General features: G+C 41.7%; 3 protein-coding genes across 5 annotated transcripts in view; 1 reads left to right on the top strand and 2 right to left on the bottom strand.

Moving 5' to 3' along the window:
• The window catches only part of cnnm2a (cyclin and CBS domain divalent metal cation transport mediator 2a), a 24735-nt gene extending 7763 nt beyond the window's left edge, over nt 1–16972 (bottom strand). The window contains exons 1-3 of the mRNA XM_048269470.1: nt 15195–16972; nt 5592–5735; nt 5181–5318 (exon numbers count right to left, since the gene is read on the bottom strand). Of these exons, the coding sequence (XP_048125427.1) occupies nt 5181–5318; nt 5592–5735; nt 15195–16695 (1783 nt within the window). The 5' untranslated portion in view covers nt 16696–16972. The remainder of the gene's footprint in view (nt 1–5180; nt 5319–5591; nt 5736–15194) is intronic.
• On the top strand, nt 13752–24679 carry LOC125311425 (steroid 17-alpha-hydroxylase/17,20 lyase). Of its 3 annotated transcripts, none has more exons than XM_048269477.1 (9): nt 13752–13855; nt 21578–21823; nt 21918–22056; nt 22214–22443; nt 22652–22738; nt 22914–23123; nt 23390–23559; nt 23897–24000; nt 24167–24677. In XM_048269477.1, exons 2-9 carry the CDS (start codon nt 21725–21727, stop codon nt 24448–24450), a joined length of 1323 nt encoding a protein of 440 aa, XP_048125434.1. In that variant the 5' UTR covers nt 13752–13855; nt 21578–21724; the 3' UTR covers nt 24451–24677. The 3 variants fall into 3 exon arrangements, with proteins under 3 accessions (XP_048125434.1, XP_048125432.1, XP_048125431.1); XM_048269475.1 differs by lacking the exon at nt 13752–13855 and adding an exon at nt 17104–17157 and having other exon boundaries at nt 24167–24679; XM_048269474.1 differs by lacking the exon at nt 13752–13855 and having other exon boundaries at nt 21403–21823; nt 24167–24678.
• borcs7 (BLOC-1 related complex subunit 7) lies at nt 19307–21025 on the bottom strand. Its single transcript, XM_048269481.1, has 5 exons — nt 20871–21025; nt 20375–20437; nt 20123–20166; nt 19964–19984; nt 19307–19850 (listed from the first exon to the last, which is right to left on the bottom strand). The coding sequence occupies exons 1-5, from the start codon at nt 21000–21002 to the stop codon at nt 19799–19801; spliced, it is 312 nt and encodes a 103-aa protein (XP_048125438.1). The 5' UTR covers nt 21003–21025; the 3' UTR covers nt 19307–19798.

Genomic DNA, 24679 nt, shown 5'->3' with positions numbered 1-24679 from the left:
GGTCGAAGAAGAGAAGTGAGAGAAACAGAGCAGGAGACAGGTAACGATGGGATGGGGGAAAGAATGAAACAGAAAAGGCTGCGCGGAGTAAACAAAAGTATGACGAGGCGTATAGCCTAGACAGACTCCACAAAGCCACAGTGCGTGGTTTGCAGTGAAGTGCTACCTAACCAGTCTAATGTTGTTCTTATAGACCTCATAGACCAGTTGCACATTTTGATTTTGTTATTTGTTATCATGTAGGGTGGCTAATTAAACATGATGCCTGGAATGCGTCAATAGAATGTGTTCCGTTTTTATGTGTCGGATGGTGGGGGTACGCGAGCCGAGTCAGGATGTAAAAGGTGGTCCGCGGCAAAAAAAAGTTTGGAAACCGCTAGTATAGACCAAAGATTATAGAAAAGAGCTCTGTTCTAGAATCTTTGGTAGACCCTTTCAAGAGAGTTCCATTATCAGCATCATAGTTGGCCCCACAAGGCTTCCATTTTAACATTCCATATGTTATCTTAATGCAGAGGAAGTAGATTGGGTACCAAATAGAACGTTCAAGCATTGTTTTTGTTTTTATTGTTGAAAGGGTCTATAAGTAGGGGTGGGCGATATGGACAAAAAATAATATCTCGATATTTTTTATTTTTTTATAACGATAATTAGTCGATATTCTTTAAAAAAAACTTTTTAACCAAACCAATGCATTGTCACTCTGACACTTTTCCAGTTCTGCCCCCACTTGTGTGTGTGGCAATGACATGGTCTAGCCAGCCACATTTCAGAGGATGGATAGGCCTGACAGTTTCCCAAGAGAAAGTCTGAAGCTGAAGTTCCTTTCAAACCTGTTTCACTGTAAAACTAAGCAGACCTTACAGAATAGAAACTAATGCATTAGCTTATGGCTAATGTATATGAGAAATCCCATAGAGATGCTAACGGTTAGCATAATCGATAAAAGTTGATATTTAGAGCGAACTTCAGTCCATTTACAAAAGGGTAACATAAGAAGATTTATTTGTTTACAACTGACTATTAAAACACTCCAAAGCTAGCCTAATGATTACATGTAATACCGTGACTTTAACTCATCAATGCCACTTGAACCAAGTAGCCGCACAAAATAAACATTAGGCGTGCGTGTGACAACGTGGACCACTAGCAATCACGTGACTTGCTCTGCTGCAGCCAGGGGCTTCTCTGCATTAGGGGTTTGCACCGACGTCACATTCTGGCCGGTCACTATGGTAACCCAACACGCGTGGCCATATAGAGCTGCACAGTCCCGCCCACAGCCGATGCCGGATGTAAAAATTCAATGCAATTTCTCCATTGACCTCTCCAGAATAAGTCCCGCCTCCGTAACTTCCGTATCCATCCAACTTCCGGGCGTGGATTGTCTATGGGAAATAACATGGCGTTTCGAAATATCATACCGGTAAAACATCTGTAGGTAGCGAAGTTGAAAAAGCTGGTGGGCAGATTGGCCTACACACTTCTGCCACCTAGTTTCCACTGTATTTTTTTTATTGTTGGTACCGTTTAAGTAGTATACTATAGACTATACTACTTAAACGGCACTGAAAATCAAAAAATCCAGTGGAAACTACATGGCAGAAGTGTGTAGGCCAATCTGCCCAGCAGCTTTTTCTACTTTGTCACCTACAGAGTTTGACAGGTACGATCTTTCAAAACGCATGTTATTTCCATTAGACATTTGACTACCGAAGGTTGGATGGATACGGAAGTTAGGAGGCGGGACTTATTCTGGAGAGGTCTATAGACAATTGCGGTATAAGCCATAAAAACTTAACTGCACGTGGTAGACTTAAAACCAGCTACGGCTGTACTAAGCGACTGTATATGCTCCTATAGACACCAAGAGTTCATGGGGCACTAACCTTGTTTTGAGATAAATGCCTATTATTCGCGATCTCTTGGATAAGTACTTCATTACCCACAATCCTGAACAATCCCACAATCCCACAGTGATGCCTCTGATTGGTGGAAAGGCCGTTGGTCATAGTTTGAAACTTTCACAGCGAAAAATATTGACAAAGATGGCAGAGTCTTTTACTGCCTATGGCGAAAATCTTAATGTGATTAAAAACTTTCTTGACGAATATTGGTACTTGTATCAACAAGGATTGGGGTTTATACATCACACGAACTTAGTCAGGGCCAATACACTATCAAATAGACCACTGTAAATGTTAGTTTAAAACACTCAAATGTTCCAGGTAGCCGACAGGCTAACCTTTAGCATTTCCGACATGTATTTACATAATGCAGCTAACATTAGCCTACATGCTGCAACACAGGTGTGAAATATATTATGTTTTAGTGAGTGTCCAAAGGGGTGAAAGCCACTTTAAATCGGGTCACATTATTGACTGTTGTGTGTCCGAGAGTCAGTTTGTGGGTTTTGTAAGGGCCAGCATGAGGGACAAGACCTACAAAGTTGTGGTGAGTTAAGCAGGGAGGTTGGTAACGTTAATGCTGCTAGCAGTGCTAGTTAACATTAGCTAGGCTACTATAGCCTTCATACTGTATGATTCATATCGATCATTAACCTAGGAATACTTCGTGCATTTAATGAACATTTTGTGTAATAATTCACGGCAAATTAATAAACTGAATATGGTGGTCCAAGAGCAGACCATGCATCAGCCCGACTGAGCAGTGATGACAGCATAGGATGAGTCAGGTAACGTTACGAAGCACTGCCGTTAACATTAACCGCGTTCACACACACACGATATAAAATACACGATGATAAATATACAATTCAATATCAAAACACTATTATTTACACGATTACTCATGAAATAACTGCTATTAACTGCACATTCACTATATAAAAATCACTGTTTGGAGGAAAGGGTTCAAAGCTGTCGCCCGGTTGGAAATGGCGAAAATAAATCGCTACCGATTTTGCCTATATTATTCAGTGAGGCGGTGGTTTATGGGATGAGTAGTTCCTTCGCCGAAATGAAAATATGTACACAGTCTTGTACCTTTGACTTTTTGGATTTTCTCCTCGTTTTCACTTTCGAAATGATATGTTGTATGCTTATGAGTTATGCCGTAGCTGGTTAGCCTAAGACATGCTGTAAAACTCTTTAGATACTGGATTTTTCAATGGGACAAATGAATGGGAATCTTACATCCGGCACCTAACCGCATTTTGGCTGTGGGCGGGACTGTGCAGCTCTATTGGCGATACCAGAGAATGTCTAATAAGGGGAGAACCTTCACTCTCGGAACTCTTCCGGTGTGGTACTGCATCTAGGGATGCCAAGGGAGAGTCCAGAATGAATGGAGGTCTATGGAGCAGTACCCCTCAAAATCCACTTTTTCTCGATATAATTTTTTTTTCAAGTAATTTGAATATTGTATTCGAAAGGGGAGGCAAAGACAACACACTTGGTTGAGCATTGTATTTTTTAAAGTCACTTAATTGTTCTTAAAAGCCTTTTAAACGTGTCAATGACGTCATTCATTAGCATGATCATAGCATAGCATAGCATCAATGCTAGTGTGTTATGGGCAACAACGACCCAACCTGTAAGAAAAACGAAAGGACATGACTCGGATTATTTCACTTTTGATTGATAATCCATATCCATTTTGCGAAAAAATAAAATAAAATCTGAGGGTTTCATTTGTTAAATAGGTGAAAACAATAAATTTAGCCATGTAGCTCCATAGGACCCCATGTATTTTGGACTCGCCAGCTGCTCGCCATCTAGGTGAACTCTGGTGAACTGCAGCCAAATTCGGTTTGTATGGGATTAATAGAGATTGGGGAGGCTCTCCGTGAGATCGGCTCTGGCGATACTCAGTGAATCAAGTACAATGGAGTATTATGCACTTTGGATATCTTACGTGATTGTAGCCGTGTCAAACAACAGAAAAGCTCATCAAAATGCGTCTAAGATGCAAAGGCATATAGGGCAGGACTTGGACCACAAGAAAAGGCGGATATTTCGAGAAATTACGGATTATTGGCAGCCAAAGATCCATATGAGTTGGGTGAGGGAGACGAAGTAGCTGCTACCAAGTTCAACAACAAGCGCCCCCCTTCCTCTGATAAGTTCTGGCATTATTGTCCCTTCTCCCTGTTTTTTTTTTTAATAACTTTTGGAAGTCGATACCTACACCAGATGTTTTTCTCAGTCTGACCTATTGGTACAACCTAAAACACGGCAATAATTAACCATTTTCCTTGACGATGTTAGGGATTTATTTCAGTGCCTAATGCTTTCTAATGAGACTATCTCCAATATGGCGATGTCCAGATCTGATGACACGCCGTGCAAACCCCTAATACACCTCCTGGCTTAGTGAATGTATGGGGGTTCAATGTGTGATTTGGAGTGTTTTCCCCCTAAGTAATTTAAATAATCGATAATGTCAATTTGCACATCGTTATAACAGCAATCACGATATTATCGCAGACGATATATATCGCCCACCCCTATCTATAAGTATAAGTATACTCTTTTGATCCCGTGCGGGAAATTTGGTCTCTGCATTTATCCCAATCCGTGAATTAGTGAAAGCACACAGTGATCACACAGTGAGGTGAAGCACACACTAATCCCGGCGCAGTGAGCTGCCTGCAACAACAGCGGTGCTCGGGGAGCAGTGAGGGGTTCGGTGCCTTGCTCAAGGGCACTTCAGCCGTGCCTACTGGTCGGAGTTCGAACCGGCAGCCCTGCGGTTACAAGTCCGATGCGCTAACCAGTAGGCCACGGCTGCCCTTGCTCCCTAGGAGATACCAAGAGAAAGAATGATAGAAAGTGGGAAGGAGTGCAGGATAGAAAGAGCACGGAACATTATTTGAGGAGTTAAAGGGCCAAGGGGAGACACAAACCTAGAGCACAAAGGTTATAAGTTAGAGTTTTGGAGGGATATTCTGTGATTTGGAGGAAGGGATCGGAGGGATATTATGTGATTTGGACAAAGGGATCCTGTTCTGTTTGGGTGTTGACAAAAAGTGGAATGATTTATTAAAACCAATGCTTTAAAAGGCGAGAAAATAGAGCCATTCACAGCCATTCAGACGGGATTAACAAGAGAGGGAGAGAGGCAACTGATCCAGACTGAGACTTCACACTTGGGAGTGACTGGCATCACAATTTCACACGCAACCAGCAGACAGCCAGGTAGACCGGCGGCAGACATACCTGTTGCTAGGAAACGCAGGGTGGCAAGCAGGAGCTGAGGGGAGACTTTGATCTTCAGCTCGCTCTCCACGGGCTTGAAGGCGGAGAAGTCCTGCTTGCGTTCGCGGTGGACTATCCTCTTTTTTGTTTTGTTGTCGGCTACACCATGAAAAAAATAAGCATCTCCATCAGAAAGTTTGTTTGTGCTGCTGATGCGTGTTAGTGTTAGTTAGTATGTAGCAACATACAGATTTATGTCATACTGATTTTGTAGGGTAACAGAATGTACTTGGTTGTGCATGGTTGGCTAGGGTGCCACACAAAATTTATGGACAAATGCAAACAGGACATTTTGTGTTACACAATGTTTTCCTTTGCTGTGAAGAAAGGTACAAAGCAAAAGGAGATTTATATTGCTAACGAAATACTCACTGTATAGGTCTGTCTCGTCCAGGATCTCTGACTTGATGATCTCCTCGATTACGTCCTCCAAGGTGACGATGCCCAAAACCTCATAGAAGGGGTCACCCTCACCCTCATTATTGACCCGCTGTACGATAGCCAAGTGAGACTTCCCTGTGACAGAAAACACAAATATACACACACACACAAATCTCAGTTCAGGACTCAAATCAAGAACAGCAAGCATGAGCTCAAACGGAAATCTCATAATCATCCACAATTAAGACCTGTTCTTTTTAAAACATACTGCAGTGTAGTACTTCATATACTCTAATAGTCCAGGCAAAGTAACTCATTTTGGAGCCAAAAATAGAACTAATTGTAAAACAATTTTTTTTCAGCATAGATAATTTCTATGAGGTGTCCAGAGCAACATACTAAAAGTCCTAAGAAATCCTAATTGAGGAAATATGTTTAATTCTCATCAATCCAAGATGTGTGCCAGTATAAGGCCAGACAACAATACACCCCTATGGGACTATTTTCTCCCTTTACGTCTATCAAAATAAAACTTTACACAATGAAAGTATCCATGAAAAGTAATTTTTTTTGTATTACAAGTTTCTTTGAAAATGTATTTGAATATGCAAATGAGCTACATACTAATGGCATATGCCCAAAATACACCCTAATGGGCTTATTTTTTCTTTTAAAATTTGAATATGCAAATGAGCTCAACACTTGGCGTAATTGACTTATGGCCAAGAAGTCACAAGTAGAAAAAACAGGGACCAAATAACTAACATATCTTGTCCATTCAGGAAGTTAATGTATGCATAAACGTGATAACTTTGAAGTCACTTGCCACAAAAAGACTTTTTTGAATTAATTGACCTTAAGAATTGATTGCACAATCTTACCAGTTGCTTTCTAAATTCTTTTTTATTATTATTTGCGAACAAGCCTTACCTAATGACATTCCCCCACAGATAACATCAGAAAAAAGTCAGAATAGCCATCTTAGTCATTACAAACTCACAGTTGCCTGATTTATCAGATGAATATGACCCAGAGGGGAAGAACTAAGCAAAGAACAAACCAGGAACTGAGGGGGTGCCAGAACCAAGAGCCACAGAGAAGGGGTCCAGGAACCAGGCTGGATTTTAAAAAGAAATATATTTTTAAAAAAAACTTTAAAAAGAAAAACTAAAAAAAAGAAAACTCCCCTGTTGTTGCTACCTTGTCGTGGTGGGGAGGCTTGTGTGTGTGCCTCAGTGACCCTGAAGACTATACTGGCGGGGGATATACCCCTGGCAGGTACTACCAAACCAGGCAGTTTTCAGGTTAGAGGCCAGTCTAAAAGCAGCATTGCCATCACCCATTGGCAGTAGGATGATTGGGCCTATGTATTTGTCATACAAATAGTCTATGGGCTAGGAGGGGTCCACATGTGTTATGCATGGGCAGCATACTAATGAGGAGGATGGGACATGTTTCATGTCATGTTAGATCACATCCTGAGGGTATAAGCTTTCAGAAAATATATGGTTTATATGGTTGAAACAGTTTTTCCTAAATGGCACAGACCCAAAGGTATGAGCCATATACCCGATTTACTCATACCCTATGTATTATGAACGGGCAGCAAAGTAAAGGGGTGGGTGAGAAAGGTCAAAACCTATGTTAGATCACATCCTTTCAGAAAATATATGGTTTATATAGGTAAACCAGTTTTCCCTTCATGGTACAGACCAAAATGTATTATGCATACACTCTCTTCACTTAAATCCATAACATCCCATTCATTTCAATGGGAAATGTACTTAGTGGTCTACCAGGTACAGTGGAAATGAGTTTATTTCTTGTTAACATGTTTTTTCTTAAACTCTGGGACCAGGGCTACAAGAAAATACCACTTAAGTCTAGTAGTGGGGGGTGCATGTGGACCCCACCTAGCCCAAAGACTAATATGAATGGTGTTTCTGCCTATGCAAATTAGGACATTAGGACACATAATTTTCAAAGAAACTAATACAAAGAAATGTACTTTTCATAGGTACTTTCATTGTGTAAAGTTTAATTTTGATAGGAGTAAAGGGAGAAAATAGCCCCATTGGGGGTGTACTGGCCTTCTTGGCACACATCTTGGATTGATGAGAATTTAACATATTTCCTCAACTAGGATTTCTTAGGACTTTTAGTATGTTGTTCTGGACACCTCATAGAAATGATCTAAGCTGCAAAAATTTATTTTACAATTAGTCTGTCGTAAAACGGTACTTTGCCTGGACTATTAGGACACATGGGAGATGAGTGAGACACTGATAAAGCACTGCATAGTACTGTTTTCTAACCTTATCTCAAGTCTGTAATGAGCATAAAACTGCCCAAAGACTAGTCGACGTAAGTTACTGAGAGCAGAAATCTTGCCGCGTTTTCTTTACAAATCTCCCATGCTTCCACAACTGGGTTCCCAGGACCCCCTCGATAAGCAGCTTTGGGAAAAAAAAGGGAAAAGGGAAGAAGAAAAAAAAAGATTCCTGCCCGGCACTGTCAACCCAAAACGTTAAAGAAAATTCTTTTCCTGTTTCTCAGCTAGTGATCATTTCAAAGGAATTTTCCAGAGCATAGGGCTAATATTAGCCCCAAAATGAAGTTTCCATTGCGTTCCGGCTGCAGCTCTCACCGAAGTGACAGCGGTGTGACCTGCTGTCCTCTGAGTCTCACTCACTAAGAACCATCCGCAAGGAAACAAACTCATGTTGACAAGCTCAGTAAATCATGGCCAACCTCACTGCGCAAAAGACTACACACTGTATGTGATCATGTCTCCACTATGAATCCGCTTCATACATTATATACATTAACATTTATATATTTAGCTGATGCTTTCATACAAAGCGATGTGCAGAGGTATTTTTTCCCACTATTTGTGCAACCCAAATGTTGGACCTTGGAGTTATTAACCCCTGGTCCTACAATCTGCGTAACAAAAACACTATGCTATGCATTGTATCTAAGAAGCACATCTGTGCGTACAATGAGCATGCTTTCTGTATTTTTGTGAGTGGTAGAACAGGTTCAAAATGGTTCTTTACATCAGGCTCAAACTTTGTCTGCTAAAAACATGGAAACCTTGACAGTTCACTACATACAAAGGCCTTTTTGTTAGATCTGCTACACTAGTCCTTTATTTTTGTATTGGTGTTGTAACAGGTCCTTTTCTCCGTTTCCCTGTTGGCCCCAGCCATTCTTCCACTTGTATTCACATCAAAGTTCCCATTGACATGAGGAAAACGCAAGGTGCTGGCCAGAGGCAATGCCCACGTTTACAGAATGTTCGGTAGAAATGGCGCAGGCCAAATGTGGGCAACAGCATGGCACCAAGTTCCAAGTTCCCGGCCCAAGAAGTCGGTCACTGTGTGATCTGGGATCCTGGAGAACGCCCACGCTGTGTCAAAGGTTTTCCATGCCTCAGTATGTTCTTATGAATGACACACACACACTACACACACACACACACACACTTTTCCTCTCTCTCTCACACACACACACATTCTTGAATGGTAGAAGACTTATGACTTTGTGACAGCTGTGTAAACACCTTTTTGAACCCTACGTGAAGACAGATGTTTACGTCAACAGCAGTCTGAGGCCCGTGCGTAGTCTCCAGCATGCTCTGGTGGACCCCAACATGACTAAAGAATGACCAATGACTAGGTCAGTCATACTTTCATAGTTTCCCACAAAAGTATCTTTCAAGAAACATAGAAGGAATGCCAACGATTAAGGAAAACATACAATGTCCATTCATACTTCCTTGACCGGCACAGCAAGACGGCCATTTAGTATGTTTGCTTAGACTCTCAATCTGGCACTAAGGCTGTCTGAAATACAACACATATTTTCAAACAAATTCTTCTGGGTTAACTGTAGTGTGTGAGTGAGTTTGTGTGTGTGTGTGTGTGTGGGGGGGTTGAATGTCATGCTCTTAAGGCATTTTCCACCGATAGAGAACCCGTTCTTGAACCAGTTCCATTCAGAATTCGTTGAACTTGGGTGCTATTTAGTGAACCAGCCCGCATTTCCACCAGTTTAGAAAAAAACCCAGGGTACATTATCAACAATGGGTGTTGCATGCAAAACAAAAGTTTAATGAGATGCATGAATGGGAGAATGATATGACAGTTGTCCTGTAAAAATGGCAGAAATGCGCTGTGTAAAATGCTAGTTAACGTCTGCAGTCTAGTGCTAGTTGACTAGTTTTGTTTACTCATGGCAACAGTTGATAAGGAGGGAAAATGCATGGTTTAAGCCTTCTCCCTTCTGAACGGTTCTCCCCTCTGAAGTGACACGCCCACTCCGGTTCACAGGAAAAAACAACTATTTTCTTGTTCAAGCTCTGAAACAAAGTGCCAGGTTCCGAACCGTTTTGTTTGATTGAAATGCCCCGACCGGTTCAAATGTTGATTCACAAACAGGAACAGAGCTGGTTCTGTCGGTGGAAAAAGGCTATTAGTGGTGAGGTTGGGAGGATGTGGGATTGAGTTGAAGAAGATGGATAATCAGACGTACTGTGCACAGAAGACCTGAACAATGACATTTGACTGTGAGCTGGAGACAGAATTTATACCTTACTAGAGAACACTATAGTGTTGATTCCAACACAGCACAGGCTCTTGCTCCAAAAAAAAAAAAACGTTAGATACTCGGTTGCCGCTCAAACATCCACTGACACACATGCAAACACTCTTCCTCTCCCTCTCTCTCACACACACTCAAACAAACACAATGTGCCTCACAGAACTGCTCTCTCAATTCCCATTTATTTATGGAATGGGGTTTTTTTTTCTAAGATTTTTTCCATAATGGAATTTCTCTAAAAATAGTCCCTGAGACTGTGGGTGGCTACTCAATGATGCTCTCCATGAATATTTTTCAATGCAATGAATATATATGGGAAATGTGTCTGGTCCTTTTCAAACAAGGCATCCCAAGGTCTCTAAAGGGTTGATCTTGATGACATTTGATCCCAAGTTAAGTATGGGATACTTCAAAATGGTCATGTCTGAGTAGTCTGGAAAGATTAAATCTACAGTTGTGCAACAAAGGTTAAATGCACTGAGCATGTTGAATCTGTGTGGTCCAGTCAGCAACCAAGCAATGTATTCCAAAGAAACTAGACAATGGGTTAAACAAACAATTGAAAAGGGCTATAATTTGAATTTGGAGAGATATGAACACTGAGTTCCTTATGCATATTAAGAAAAGCAGCTGCAGAAAACCCTTCCCATGCACAAACATCTCCAAGCAATTCTGTAATTCAGTGTGTGATACACCTGCACCTGATTAAAATATGGTGCTCTGTAAAACTGCATGCTTAAGTGCAGCGATGTGCTTCCATTCATGACAGACAGAACCAAACAACATGGTCCCATAGCAGCCTATGTGACTACTGATCCAAAAATGTGCTTTACAATGATTCTGTTGATTATTTCATACACTGATCCGGTTACACATGTGCTTTCTGAGAGAGAGAGAAAGAGATAGGTGCAACTAAACCTCACCACATTTTCCCTTATGAAGCAAACATCCATCAGACCTCCCTACACTCCCACACATGATTCCCAGGGCACGGCCACCCTCCACAACTCCCAGTGATGCTGGCAAATCAATCCAATCCCACGCTAATAGCCCCACCTTAAAAAGAAAAGAAAAAAACTAGGAATCAGCGTATTTGAGCAACTGAAGTGTGCCAATGGCAATTAGCAGCCTGGAAACATGAACACGTCTGGCCCTGGCTATTGAAAGCTGTGCAAATCCTTATTAATACCTAAATGAAAACAATTAGCTGTGACACAAAGCCTCAAAGGCACAACAAGTTAAGTCCCCACTGAAAGTGGCCAAGCCTGGTGTGACCGCACGCCGTGAGAGTCGCAGGAATCCAAGTCCTACTGCTGTTCCCAGCACATACACAGAGGGTTGTTGACGTGTCTGGGTTTCAATTAAGCCAGAGCAGGAAGTCATAGACAAATGTATATGTGTATATAAATATTATCTGTGATGCATATCTCTAAGCTTAAATACTGATGCACATATCACCATTTGAAGAACATAATACAAAGTGGATTTGCACATGTTGCAGTGTTCCTCAGCCAAATACATCACCTCCTAGCCCATTTACAACATGTCATAATATGTCTAGCGACATGTATGTATATATTATTTTGAGGTGACCAAAAACACAATTACTAATCCCTTCCCCTAAAAGCACAGTGGCTTGACAGGAAAACAGCCTGTAGTTTGTGCAATGACGTGACTCAATGTCAATATGGGCTAATGACCTGGCTCTCGCCACACAAACGCCTATTAACCCTGTGAAGCCCAGGGCTCGCTTAAAGGATTAGGGCATTCCGAGCCCACATGAATACCTCTCATTCCTAGGGGGGAACATCGCTTCATAAACACAAGGGAAAGCCAAAATATGGGGCTGGCTGCCTTAGTGATCACCCGTTTACATAACAAGTGATAACACACCCATCACAAAACATCAGAGGTGATAACAACCCTCCCCTTTCCCCCAAACAAAACATCATCAAACTTGGATGTGTGTGTCCTGTAAACTGTGTGTGTCTGTACTGGATGTGTGTGTTGTGTGTGATGTGCTTGTTAAATTATCTACCACATTAATAATATTGTTATTATCTCCTGTTCTGGAGTGGTGGTTCACAGCCAATTATGAGAACCCTCTAAAAACTGGAGCTATCCAAGGTAACGGTGCAATGCAATGTTTACTGTTGCCAGGCAAAAGACTGTGCCTCTAATCGTGCAGCGGAAAAGCCAGAGGTAGTCTGTTTTTATGCTTCCTTGTGTCGTTTTTAAATTACTATGAAAAATTACCAATGGAAAGAAACAAGAATTGAATAGGAATCCTTAACTATATGTCAGCATTATTACTGCGGGTGCAAATAGACAACAGAGAACTTTTTTTTTCACTTTGTAGGTTTCATTTAAAAGGTGGTTTGTTTGCAGTAAACACCTCTGACATAACCACACGGTATCAGCGGCCCCTTTCAGAGGTCGATTGGGGGATTCTAAGACAGGCTTTGTTGATGGACTCGAGCCTCGTGCGGTAAAACGGTCGCATATCAATTGTTGTCCAAATCTGTTTTAAGTCCATTTCCTGTTGTGCCACAGCTGGTGGAATGTTGGCCTGTTTAAAAAGCTAAGCGTTTACCGGCAGGGCCTTCATACTGGGCACTCAGTGGACTGGGCCAAACTGGGCATCAACAAACTGTGAGGAAAACATGATATATACATCAACGATAGAGACTATGAGGTATAAAATGTAGTTGTTTTTATAGAATCCATAGAATCCAAGATTTGAATGGTACTAAATGAGACAATTTTACTTACGTTATCAGACAGCAACTTACTTAACTTGATGATAGTCTGTTTTATCACAAACACGGCATCCCTTCTACATGTTACTCTGAGAAACTAAAGCAGGCTTCACTGCCCTTCCAGTTTGACCGCGACAGTTTTTTTGTTTGTTTTATTGATGTTTATTGTGAGGTGCAGAATTATTTGTATACTAGTACTTGATTACGCCATGACTGTTTTATGATTTTCTTTGAACTTCAATGAATAGATCACTAATCACTACTGATATTCTTAGCATCACACGGTTGCTCTACAGCAATGAGCTACTGATACTACACAGTCCAGGTAACAGTCCAGTGAACACCGGTGATTATGTAACTATGCCAAAGACCCAAGTATTCTCAAAAGGATTTACCTCTCACGGTTAAGGACTCTTACAGACGTACAAACTAATTCTGGGAAGGCCCTCTGCATGCCTTCCAAATATGACTGTGACTACTACAGGATCATGAATAGAGTGGTTTTATGGAGCTATTTAGATGACTCATGCATTACATTAATACAGAAGTAATCATAATATGTGGTGTTGGTTCAGGAAAGTCATGCTGGTACATTCATAGGGAACACACACACAGACAGAGACCAGTAGACAGACACCACTGAGGAGCGTCCTCTGTAAACATTAACAAGAGAGATGACCTGGCCTGGCTATTAGACTGGAGGCAGATGGCAATGCAAGGGAACTGAGACACAGTACACTGCGTAATGGGAAGTGACAACCACTGCTTTATGTATTTGTATTCCAGAGTGCCAACCAGAGTGCCTGTGTGACTGGTCCTGCAGTGTCACTTTATACGTTTAGAATGAGAAGCATAAAATGATGGCTGCGTCAGGACGATATTACTCAGCAGGTATGTGGGCACACACACAAACACACACACACACACAATATAGTGTTTGAGAGAGCCTAGAGAGGCCCTTTATCTACATTAAAGAGATCTGTGGCTGCTGGAGGGCAGATATGGTGGGTGGCAGGTGAGGGAATGGCCAAGCTGTAAACATCTGTGTACCTGTTGTCTCAGATGCACAACGCCTTCAGGTGACATCGCTCTGTCATCCTATCAATCTTGAGCCCCCGAAAAAGCCACTGTTGAGCACACAGTACTTACAGTAGGTGTTTTAATCACAACTTTGCAGTGCAGTTTAAGGCAGAGACCACTGTGTAAGTCTGCTATCACTACTACCATTGTGGTAGGGGCTCAAGTGGATCAGTGCATGCACTGTGTGCTGAAGAATTCCATTACCTCGCCGCTGCTAGATAATTTGGGCCCTATGACAGACAATAATTCTGGGCCCAAGCATTAATAGAAACGTAGATGTCTGTTAATTAAATACGGATGTTCTGATGTATTCAAGCTTACAAGTGGAAATAACTAGGGTCATCTTGGCTGACGGGATCACAAGGGATAACCACCAAGATGTATTGTGATGCGATTACTCAAGTTACTTGCTGAGGTGGTTCGGTATGCATTTGACCACATATCTTTTGTAGTGTAAACACTAATGTGTCCAGATTCACCTCAAACAAGGTGACTTCCAGTGGAGGTGAACAGTGTTCCTAATGAAATAGGAACACAAGTGGTCAACAACATCTCTGGATATACAAGTTGGGCACAGGTGTAAACAGTGATGCACCTCAGCTGTTCACTTTTGATCTGGTTGCCCTAAGCACATTTGAAAGACCCAAGTGTAAACAGGACCTGGTTAAACCCCCAGGTAAATATTCAGCATCAGCACAAACCTGGACCAAATCCTGCCTGTATTCAACGGATGGGCCGGGACTAGTCCTGTTTATGCGTGAAGTGGACTGATATTCTAAGGCAGATCCAAGGGAGGGAAAGAGATGAGGTCAAAGCACAAGTATTGGTGTCACCTAAAACTATTATTTAAGCCCTTGATACTACCGTATGCACTCACTGAACTATAGTAATTACAGGATCATAAACTATATGGCTTTATTGAGTACACTGAGTAACATGTCTGACAGCAATCTTTCGGCAATAATCTTTCTATGAATCTCACATAGGGTGACTGAGGGCGTTAAGTTATGAACTTAGAACACTTAAAAGATTAAAAGAAAGATTAGGTGTGCAGTGCCATAGGCTACATAATGCAAAAAAGAATGTCTACTCTTCTAGGTAGGGTACACCACTGGGTGCATGACAGATCAGAAAACGTTCCTAACCTTACCCTTCTTAAATTCCTCAAGCATAGCATCCAACTTTGTGTCATTGAAGACAAAGTGTAGCGGGTGGCTGTAGAACTTGGTGATGGTCTTCAGCGGCGTGCAGTCATCCGGATCCACGAAGGCCAGGTCTTTAACAAACAGCAGGTCTACGATGTTGGACCTCTCCCCTTCAAACACAGGGATGCGGGTATATCCGCTTCCCATAATTTCAGACATGGTGTTAAAATCAAGGATGGCTTCTGAAGTGATCATGAAACAATCCCTCAAGGGGGTCATCACATCCTCCACCGTTTTGGTCCTGAGTTCCAGAGCACCCTGAATGATGTTCAGCTCCTCTTTCACCAAGTCATTGTAGGGATCCGTCACCCTAAGCATCTCTAACAGTTTCTCTCTGTTGTACACAGTGCCAATCTCTTGTCCAAGTACATGGTCCAAAAGTTTACTCACCGGGTATGAAGCAGGGAAGGTGAGGATCATGAAAAATTTCGTCAGAAAAATTGTGTTTGCACCCACCGCCAGTCCGTGCCGTGAGCAGATAGCTTGAGGTACAATCTCGCCAAAAATGACAATGCCAATAGTGGACACTACCACGGCTATCAAACCCGACCCAGCAATGTCGTCCAGCAAAATAGTCAGTGTTGTGTTTACTAGGACGTTTCCTAATAGAAGAGAGCACAATAAATAGTTACCTTGACTTCGCACAGGTTCGATCTTCTTTGCATATTTCCTTTCTTTCTCTGTCCCACAATTTTGAACTATCCTCAGTTCCATGGGGTCAAGGGCCATAAGTCCTAAGTTTAGCCCACTGAACATCCCCGAGAGGCAGAGCAGCATCCCGATGAAGATCACCTGGAGCCAGAACGGTAGGAGGAACTTTTTCTCCTCCACCACAAGCACTTTGGTGTCTAGGCCATCGTGGTAAATCCAGGTGTTCTCAGGCCACCCGTCCGATGTACCTGGTGGGCCGGCAGATGCCGTGGCAATGCAAAGGTAGTAAGCTTTACTCTTCTCTGTTTTCCGTAGAGGTTTCACGTCTATTTCAATCAAGCCCGATGTTTTTCGGTCCACTATCACATGGGGAAGAATAATTATATCAGAGGAGCGGATGCTGCATGTCTCTCCCGAATACGCATCGCCATGGTTCTGCAGGTTCAAGTCTGACGGGCTATCCGCGTCCTTCGGGACACTTGTTTGCCTGTGCTCAGTGAAGGCAATCTTGGACCACGACTCGTTGTTAATGTTTTGCCCATAGACCCTCAACTTGACACGCGAGCGCTCGCTAACGCGCAAAAAGCCTCCATCCATGTAGGATATTTCGTCCGAATTCTCCAGCCTAATACCTATGATGACAGTTTCCTCTGTCCCCTCCTTTCCATTTGTAGAGCTTACCAGATAGCCGCTGACAATTAAGAAAATAACAGTCAATGATCTAGCCGGGCTAAGTGCCGCCATATTAGGAGAGGGCACTGCAGTCGACTGCTCTGCCATGTTGACAGTGGGCATGTTTTACTGAATTAAAAAAGGGTGCATGAAGTCAGAGTGAATCGGAGTCCGCTTTCATCTTCGCAACGGCCTGTCTCACGTCAAACATTAAAACTGCCATAACTCACCCTCTCCCGTGGCCTGCAGGCTACACGGTAGCGCGGACTATGTGAATACTCGTGTTATTCCAGATGTACAGTGATGGACAGTCCTAAAATCCAATGATGTGGTGTATACACAGAAGGGTGGGTCTTATGGTTTCCTTGGACAAATGGCAACTCAAAATAAACATGCAAAGGAACGCCACATCCTCGTGAATGGTGCGGCTGATTTATTGGACGACCAATCCATGGTTAAGGTGGGAGGTCTTGGGAAGTAGGAGTGGTGTCTGGCATCCAATCTAAACACTCTAATGACCGAACAGCTGTCAGAGGTTAAAGACAGATGTTCCATACAGCGGTGACTGGCATTTTAATTTGGATGGTGAGTAGTTGGTTTCATAGACAATTTCACCAGGCTCACAGGCTGAATTTCTACTTTCCAAGGACAAACGATCTTAATGTATTTCTACTTTCCAAGGACAAACGATCTTAATGTATTTGGTTTCTACGCAATTCGCGTTCACAGTGCCTCTTCGTCTGGCTTGGTGATCTTGATGACTCTTTATAGGCTATGTTATGGCCACATTGGTGCGAACACTGTCGTGTCATTTAAAGGTGGATTTGTGTAGGTTATTCATAATTATTTTTCTCTTCCGAACGTAGCCTACTCCAGACCATTAAAGAAAAACTATTAGCATAAATTAATTTCAATACGAGTGGAAGGTAGTTTAATAAACCAAAACCTTGTCGGAATGAACAATTTGATATATGTTTTGATGAATAAACCACCGGATGGATCCTGTACCCTTATGCTTCTGCAGGGGGAGCCAGACGCCACCTCATGACACACCCAAATGTGCCTGTATTGGACACCTAATCCTTGGAAATGTCTTTTGTTTGATCGCGTGTTTAATCAAGTAGTCATGTAGACCTAGGAGTTACACTTGTCCATTCCGATTGTTTAGGTGCAAATACCGAGTGATGCATTGATTAAAACTGCCTTTAAATAGCCTAATTTAAACCTTGGTGACATGACCCAAATCAGTTGCTTATTTAAATGATGGCTGACCAAAACTGGCCTAGAAACCAAGGCTACATGTCGTTCTACTAGTATGTCAGTATCTTTAATATATTTCTATCTTAGAGCACCTCAATTGCATTGCGTTTAAGTGTGCTATATAAATAAACATGACTTGACTTTTATATAACAGGGGTTAATGTCAAAATCCCACCAAAAAATCCTTGGATAAATATGGTAGACACTGATAAACACAAAAGATATACACCCAGAACTGCCTGGTGGTAAGTCAAACCCCTATCATGTCCAAACCTAGAGCTAATAAAGGTACAAGTAATTTGAGAATATATCATCAATGCTAAAGCGAAAATTATAATTAAGTAGCAAATTGTGTTTTTATACTACTCATTTGATGTGGTGCCATAAGCCATGAAATTACTTATTGTCATTGTAATTTTTTTGTCATGTCTTCATTATGTTCTTAGGATTTTCTATGGTGCCCACAATTATGATATTATTCATGCAAGAAGTAGCCTGTTGCATGTAGTCTGGACAAAACTTTTATATTCTTTGATATGGATATATTGATGAACTGTTTGGCTCTTCCTTGTACCCAGTTCAGCTGATTTCATTTTAAAAGTTTCTGCCGAGGGGTTAACTATTCTCTTCAGGAGGCCTTGTCGACTGATAAGCTGGAATTTCAAGGTTTTCGAGAGGAACATTTTCTTCACCTCAAGGTTTTGAAACATGCCTTCTTTGCACCATGCAGTTGCACGTTTGAAGTTGCATTCCAGAATAATCCAAATGTAATACAAATGTGAGTTAGAGTACAAGTACATCTGTACAAGTACAAGAAACTGACCTACGTCTGCACTGATTCATTTACTTGACCTCTTTGGGTATTTTCTGATACAAATGAAGAAATACGGACCTTAACTGGTTGTTTTGTAGGAATGAGACGTGCCCTAATTAAAGTATCAAGATGCATCAAAAGCAGGAGAACCTAATGCACATTGTGTTTACCTGAAAGTGTCTTATTTAATGGAAAGCACACACAAGATCTTTGGGGACCATTCATTAATAATAATGTATCCAAATCGAATCAGATGTACTTGTGTTGGACAAAGTGTTATGTGATAGAAAACATCATTCAAACACTGGGATATTGTTTCACTCTTTGCTATTGACTCAACCGGAACCAACACGGGCAAGCACTCAATTCTGCATTATTGCATTACTTTCTTGGAGAAGACATGTGAATATATGTGTTAGAGCACTTGATGCAAAACCCTGCCGCGGTAAACTTGCACTCAGGCAATTCAAAGTCGGTGTCTGGCCAAGGCTGCAGCCTAGGACAGACATCTGCTTGGCCTTGCCTAGGATGCATTTTCTTTTTGGTGCAGGTGGCCCCTTAAACACCTCCACACAGAGTGTAGGAGTGAACTGGACACATGTGCCTTAGATATGACACATTAATATCATCAAAGCAAATATCATGTAAATACAACAGCAATGTATTTTATTTTATTTTATTTCAATTATAGCTCAGTATTGACATTTGCAACGGTCAATAACTGGCTGAAATGAAAATGAATACTTTAAAAGGCAAATGCTAAAACTTAGAAATAAATATTGTGGGAAAAGCAAGATATTACTCCTCACATATAATTGGGAAACAAGATCATATTTACACCCTGGAAATTCAAGTCATGAATTGTGTAAACATTTGGCGGTAATGATAATGATAAATACAAATCGAATGGCAAGAAAGTACCTGTAATGACTTCCCAGGGAAGGGCTTATGATCTGACAAGGCAAACTTCATACATCTCAATGTCTCAGGGTAAACAGTATACATACAAAGCCATCATTGTTGTCAAAACACAAGTGTAAGTGTAGGCTGGCCTGCAGTGCAAAAGGTGTATGCAGCAACACATACATAATTCTCATAGCTGAATAGGACATTCCCAACAGTGTAAAAGACATTTTCTTTTAGTTTCCAAGTTCATTTTAATAGGTGTTTGAGTTGGTCCTGGAGATTTCTTGAGTTTTCCACACTGTCAGCAACACAAAAAGAGATTTTTCGTCACAGAATGTTTGGGCTTTGAATCGAAGGTGATGGTACAATACCATAATCATATGATGTAAAAGGGAATTTATTATGACTTACTTTTTCTGAATGGCCTCCTGTCTGAAGGGTAACATAAATAAATTAGACAACTACACAAGGAGGTTAAAATCACTCATCTCCTATCTACAGCATGCTCAAACTATTTTCAGTTGAGTTAACATAATTCTATGCATTCTTACAAAAAACAAAGGCACTTACTGGTACTGTAGGTGAGTGGTTATGATGGACATCTTTCTAAGACTCTGTACATATCGACATAAAATACATTATGATCAACGAACATGACAGACATGTGCCCTACTTTACTCATTTTAGACAAATAATCCAGTTATATGTCATTCATGTATTTACCCGTTTGCCATTGAAAACTGTACTCAGGTGCGTAGGCTACATCTATGATGCCTTAGATTACGAATTATGAAGAATTATGGTAATGCTGAGGTTACTTACATCTTCCGAATGCAGAATTGCATCCTCTTGAATGACCATATTTCTAGCCGCTTGGCTGAGAAGCTGAAATTTATTTTTTACACTGAGATAGGGATATATTTTGGTGACACTTTTATGCTACATTTTATAATGAATAATACTATAAAAACAATGTCAACAAATACAGTAAAATTACGGGTTTATGCAAACTAGATAACGTTAGTTAGAGACATTATTTGCTAACAGAGAAGTAACTTTAACATTACACCTCTCTTTCTGTCCACGAGTTAACATGGTGTAAATATATATCGAACCACTCGTTTTACAACAGTGTGACATTTTGACAGTTTGTAAATATGTTTTCACTGAAAAACACGCCTAGTAATTAAATAGCAAGTAACCCTTTCCCTAGCTAGCTAGCTAGCAAGCCAGCCAGTCAGCTACTAACCAAAACACTGCCTTGACAGCGCCTATTTCCAGAACATATATCAATTTCGTTCCCGTATTTCTAAATCACCTCTTGACTGCGTGATCCCTTCAAAACCTGACGAGTGAGGGCGATAACATCTCCACTGCAAGACCCTACTTTATCCGATAAAAGGCCTTTAACGGATTGACCAAAGCGGGGTTGAGAATCTGAGGACGCCATGACTGATCTACAGCTACGGCGTAGCAAGAAGGACAAACGAACATCATTGACAGGCAAAAGTCACAGTGGAAATAGCACAACCTGTAGAATAAAAACTGTCTAATGAGTAATTGTAGTTCTTTATTTTAACGTCCACTCTATAGCTATTCCTATTATAACCCAACAATAATAAATAACTAGAAATGGAAATAAAAAAATATGTTAAGGACATTGAGGCTTTACACTTATTTAAATGATTTAGCTTCCTGAACCAGCTCAGGCCCATCTACATTTGTTGCAGTTGACTTGCAGTTGTGTCACATGCAGATAGCTAAAATGGTTAAAATATTTGGGGTCAAGGGGATGACATTGAGGAGCATGGATAAAAACCCTTTGCCACCACCTACACTCTCAGTCTGGCGGCGACCATGCAGAGCAGAGCCCCTGGCAGTAGTGGAAGCTGAAGTCAACATTCAACATCTACCATATAAAAACAAACAAACTTACAAACAGCTCCACTGAAAACTGACATGATGGCTTGGCTCATTTGCACTTTTTTGTTTCCGGCATTTGTGGTGATTCTATATTTTCTGAAGAGGAGATTTGGCGCATCCCAAAACCAGAGTCCTCCAGCTCTGCCTTCCCTTCCCATCATTGGGAGCCTCCTCAGCTTGAAGACTGATCGACCACCACACATCTTCTTCCAGGAGCTGCAGAAGAAGTATGGGGATACATACTCTTTCATGATGGGCTCACACAATGTCATCATAGTCAACAACCACCAACATGCAAAAGAGGTCCTCATGAGGAAAGGAAAAACATTTGCTGGAAGACCACGGACTGTGAGTATATAAAGGATTGTGATTGAAAGATAGTGTTATTTGACAGAACACAAGTGCCTTTTTGTTTATAATAAACAGTTAATGTCTCTTTAAGGTCACTACAGACATCTTAACACGCGATGGCAAAGACATAGCTTTTGCAGACTACAGTCCCACTTGGAAGTTTCATCGCAAGATGGTGCATGGGGCTCTCTGCATGTTTGGAGAGGGGACTGCTTCGATTGAGAAAATCAGTGAGTCAGTGAATCAGTGAATCAGAAATGCATTTAAGATATCGAAAGCATCCATCAAAGCCTACATCTGTACTGATTTCTATCTTTGTACTTCCTTTCCCCCTGCCTTCTTCTGTCTTTCCTCACATGCTTTATCTCTCTACCATTCTGTCTTCAGTCTGCAGGGAGGCCGATTCCATGTGTAAGACTATGGGCGAGATGCAGAGCTTGGCTGTGGACTTGGCTCCGGAGCTGACCCGCGCGGTCACTAACGTGGTCTGTTCCCTGTGCTTCAGCTCCTCTTACAAGCGGGGAGACCAAGAGTTTGAGGCCATGCTTGAGTACAGTCAGGGAATAGTGGACACAGTTGCCAAAGACAGCCTGGTGGATATATTTCCATGGCTACAGGTAAACTTCCACATGTGGTAATTAAGTTACAGGAATGATCACTCCTTTTTTTGTGATCAACTTTTTTATCAGCACCATTTATACCATTCAGACATGTAAAATAAGAGTCTGCAACATACATCAGACAGATATTATCAAATGGCGAAGAATGATCATTTCTTGAATTCGAAATGTCACTATACATCAACAATGTTTTTCTTTTTGAAAGATTTTCCCAAACAAAGACCTGAAAATCCTCAGGGACTGTGTGTCTATCAGAGACAAGCTGCTTCAGAAGAAATATGAGGAACATAAGGTACACAAGACAGTATCTTGAGGGCAAGACTGTTTGGATAGCCTTGTCTGTTTAGTTATGGAGGCTGATGTAATTTTGGTGCAATCACATTATTCTTTGTGTGGCCTTTCAGAGCCAAGTGCAATGACGGCATCTTTGACTAACTGGTTAAAACCATCTTTGTCGCCCCCTGCAGACCAACTACAGTGATAACATCCAGGGGGATTTGCTAGATGCCTTGCTGCGGGCCAAGCGCAGCGCGGAGAACAACAACACAAGCACCCAGGATGTGGGCCTGACCGATGACCACGTCCTCATGACCGTTGGCGATATTTTTGGGGCAGGGGTGGAGACAACCACGACTGTTCTGAAATGGACAATCGCATATCTAATACATCATCCACAGGTAGGGAGGAACTGGTATTCAAGTCTGACAGGTCAACAGAAATGGTTCTGACTGTGTATTAAATTAATTTAGATAAAGATAATAATAACAATAATAATAATAATAATAATAATGAAACTCCATTAATATACCATAACCACTATTGGACTTAACTATTTAATTGAACCTTTGACCTTAAATTCATTATTATTATGTCCAGTGTTGAACTGGAAACAAGAACTTACGAGTGAAATGACCAGTTTTTTAATGCTACTGCTTGTGTTCAGGTGCAGACCAAGATTCAGGCCGAACTGGACAGAAAGATTGGAAGGGACCGGCACCCTCAGCTCAGTGACCGGGGCAACCTCCCCTACCTGGAGGCCACCATCAGAGAGGTGCTCCGCATCCGGCCCGTCTCCCCCCTACTCATTCCCCACGTAGCCACAACTGATGCCAGGTACGCGCACCCTCTCCACCTCCCTTTAATGACAAAGGAAGTCTGACCAACATCCTTTTTGCAGTTACGACTAAATTAAATGAGGTAACTGGGACAGCACTGAATGTGTGTGATTTCTTGCCATCTCAGTTTTACTATTCTGTAAGCACCACATAGACATTTATATTCCTACATGGAGGTGACTGGTTTTTGTAAAATGTAGGTGATTAACACAGTATGATTCAGTATTCAGTGTATAATTTAGCAAATATCAGTTACACATGGCCATTTATGAGGAAGAGAGAATTTTTTCTTGGCCTGAGGTGATTCCTAATGTGTGATTTCCTGTCCTTTCCAGTATTGGGGATTACAATGTTAAAAGAGGAACTCGAGTTATTGTCAACCTCTGGTCTCTGCACCACGACCAAAAAGAATGGAAAAACCCAGACCTCTTTGACCCTGGTGAGAACAGACACAGTAAAAACAAACACAAATGCGCTCCTACAAAACAACAAAATCCATAAAAGGGTATCATGCTTCAAATATTGAGATAGGCTAAACAAAGTGCCATCTTGTGACCTCTCTCTCACTCACCCCACCCCACCCCACCCCCTGTGCTTCGCCTCAGGCCGGTTCCTGGACAAGGAGGGCGGCGGTCTGTGCTGTCCGTCAGCCAGCTACCTGCCGTTTGGCGCCGGGGTGCGGGTGTGCCTGGGGGAGGCCCTGGCCAAGATGGAGCTCTTCCTCTTCCTGTCGTGGATCCTGCAGCGCTTCAGCCTGGAGGTGCCTGCCGGACACCCGCTGCCTTCGCTAGAGGGCAAATTCGGCGTGGTCCTGCAGCCACAGAAATACAACGTCCTCGCACGCCTCAGGGAGGGCTGGGAGAAAGGCCAAGCCCTTTCCACGGAGTAGAGCTGCCGGCCAGATTAAGATGGCCAAGTCAAAAAAGAGGGGAAAAAAGAAAAAAAAAATCCTTCACATTATTGTGTTCCCATAGAGCTGATTTTTAAAATACTGTAGTCTCATTCTGTGCTGAACATGTTTTGTCATGCTTTGTCTTGATCTGTGCATGTTGCTGATACTAGTGTCTTGTTTTATAAGTAATATAATAAATGACATTAAAAGCAAAGACCTTGGTATG

This window comes from Alosa alosa, chromosome 18 (assembly GCF_017589495.1).
Source record: "Alosa alosa isolate M-15738 ecotype Scorff River chromosome 18, AALO_Geno_1.1, whole genome shotgun sequence".
Classification (NCBI taxonomy): Eukaryota; Metazoa; Chordata; class Actinopteri; order Clupeiformes; family Clupeidae; genus Alosa; species Alosa alosa.
Note: the sequence above shows the minus strand (reverse complement) of the source record. Positions and strands in the feature narration are given on the sequence as shown.

Excerpts from the sequence above, each read along its gene's own strand:
- borcs7 (XM_048269481.1), bottom strand. The coding sequence starts at position 21,002 with ATGGCGTCCTCAGATTCTCAACCCCGCTTTGGTCAATCCGTTAAAGGC. Across the intron at positions 20,167-20,374 it reads CAATTCTGCATTCGGAAGAT|AGTCTTAGAAAGATGTCCAT; the intron begins GTAAGTAACCTC and ends CGATATGTACAG. Across the intron at positions 19,851-19,963 it reads CAGGAGGCCATTCAGAAAAA|TGTGGAAAACTCAAGAAATC; the intron begins GTAAGTCATAAT and ends TGTTGCTGACAG.
- LOC125311425 (XM_048269474.1), top strand. The coding sequence starts at position 21,512 with ATGATGGCTTGGCTCATTTGCACTTTTTTGTTTCCGGCATTTGTGGTG. Across the intron at positions 22,739-22,913 it reads AGAAATATGAGGAACATAAG|ACCAACTACAGTGATAACAT; the intron begins GTACACAAGACA and ends CGCCCCCTGCAG. Across the intron at positions 23,124-23,389 it reads ATCTAATACATCATCCACAG|GTGCAGACCAAGATTCAGGC; the intron begins GTAGGGAGGAAC and ends GCTTGTGTTCAG.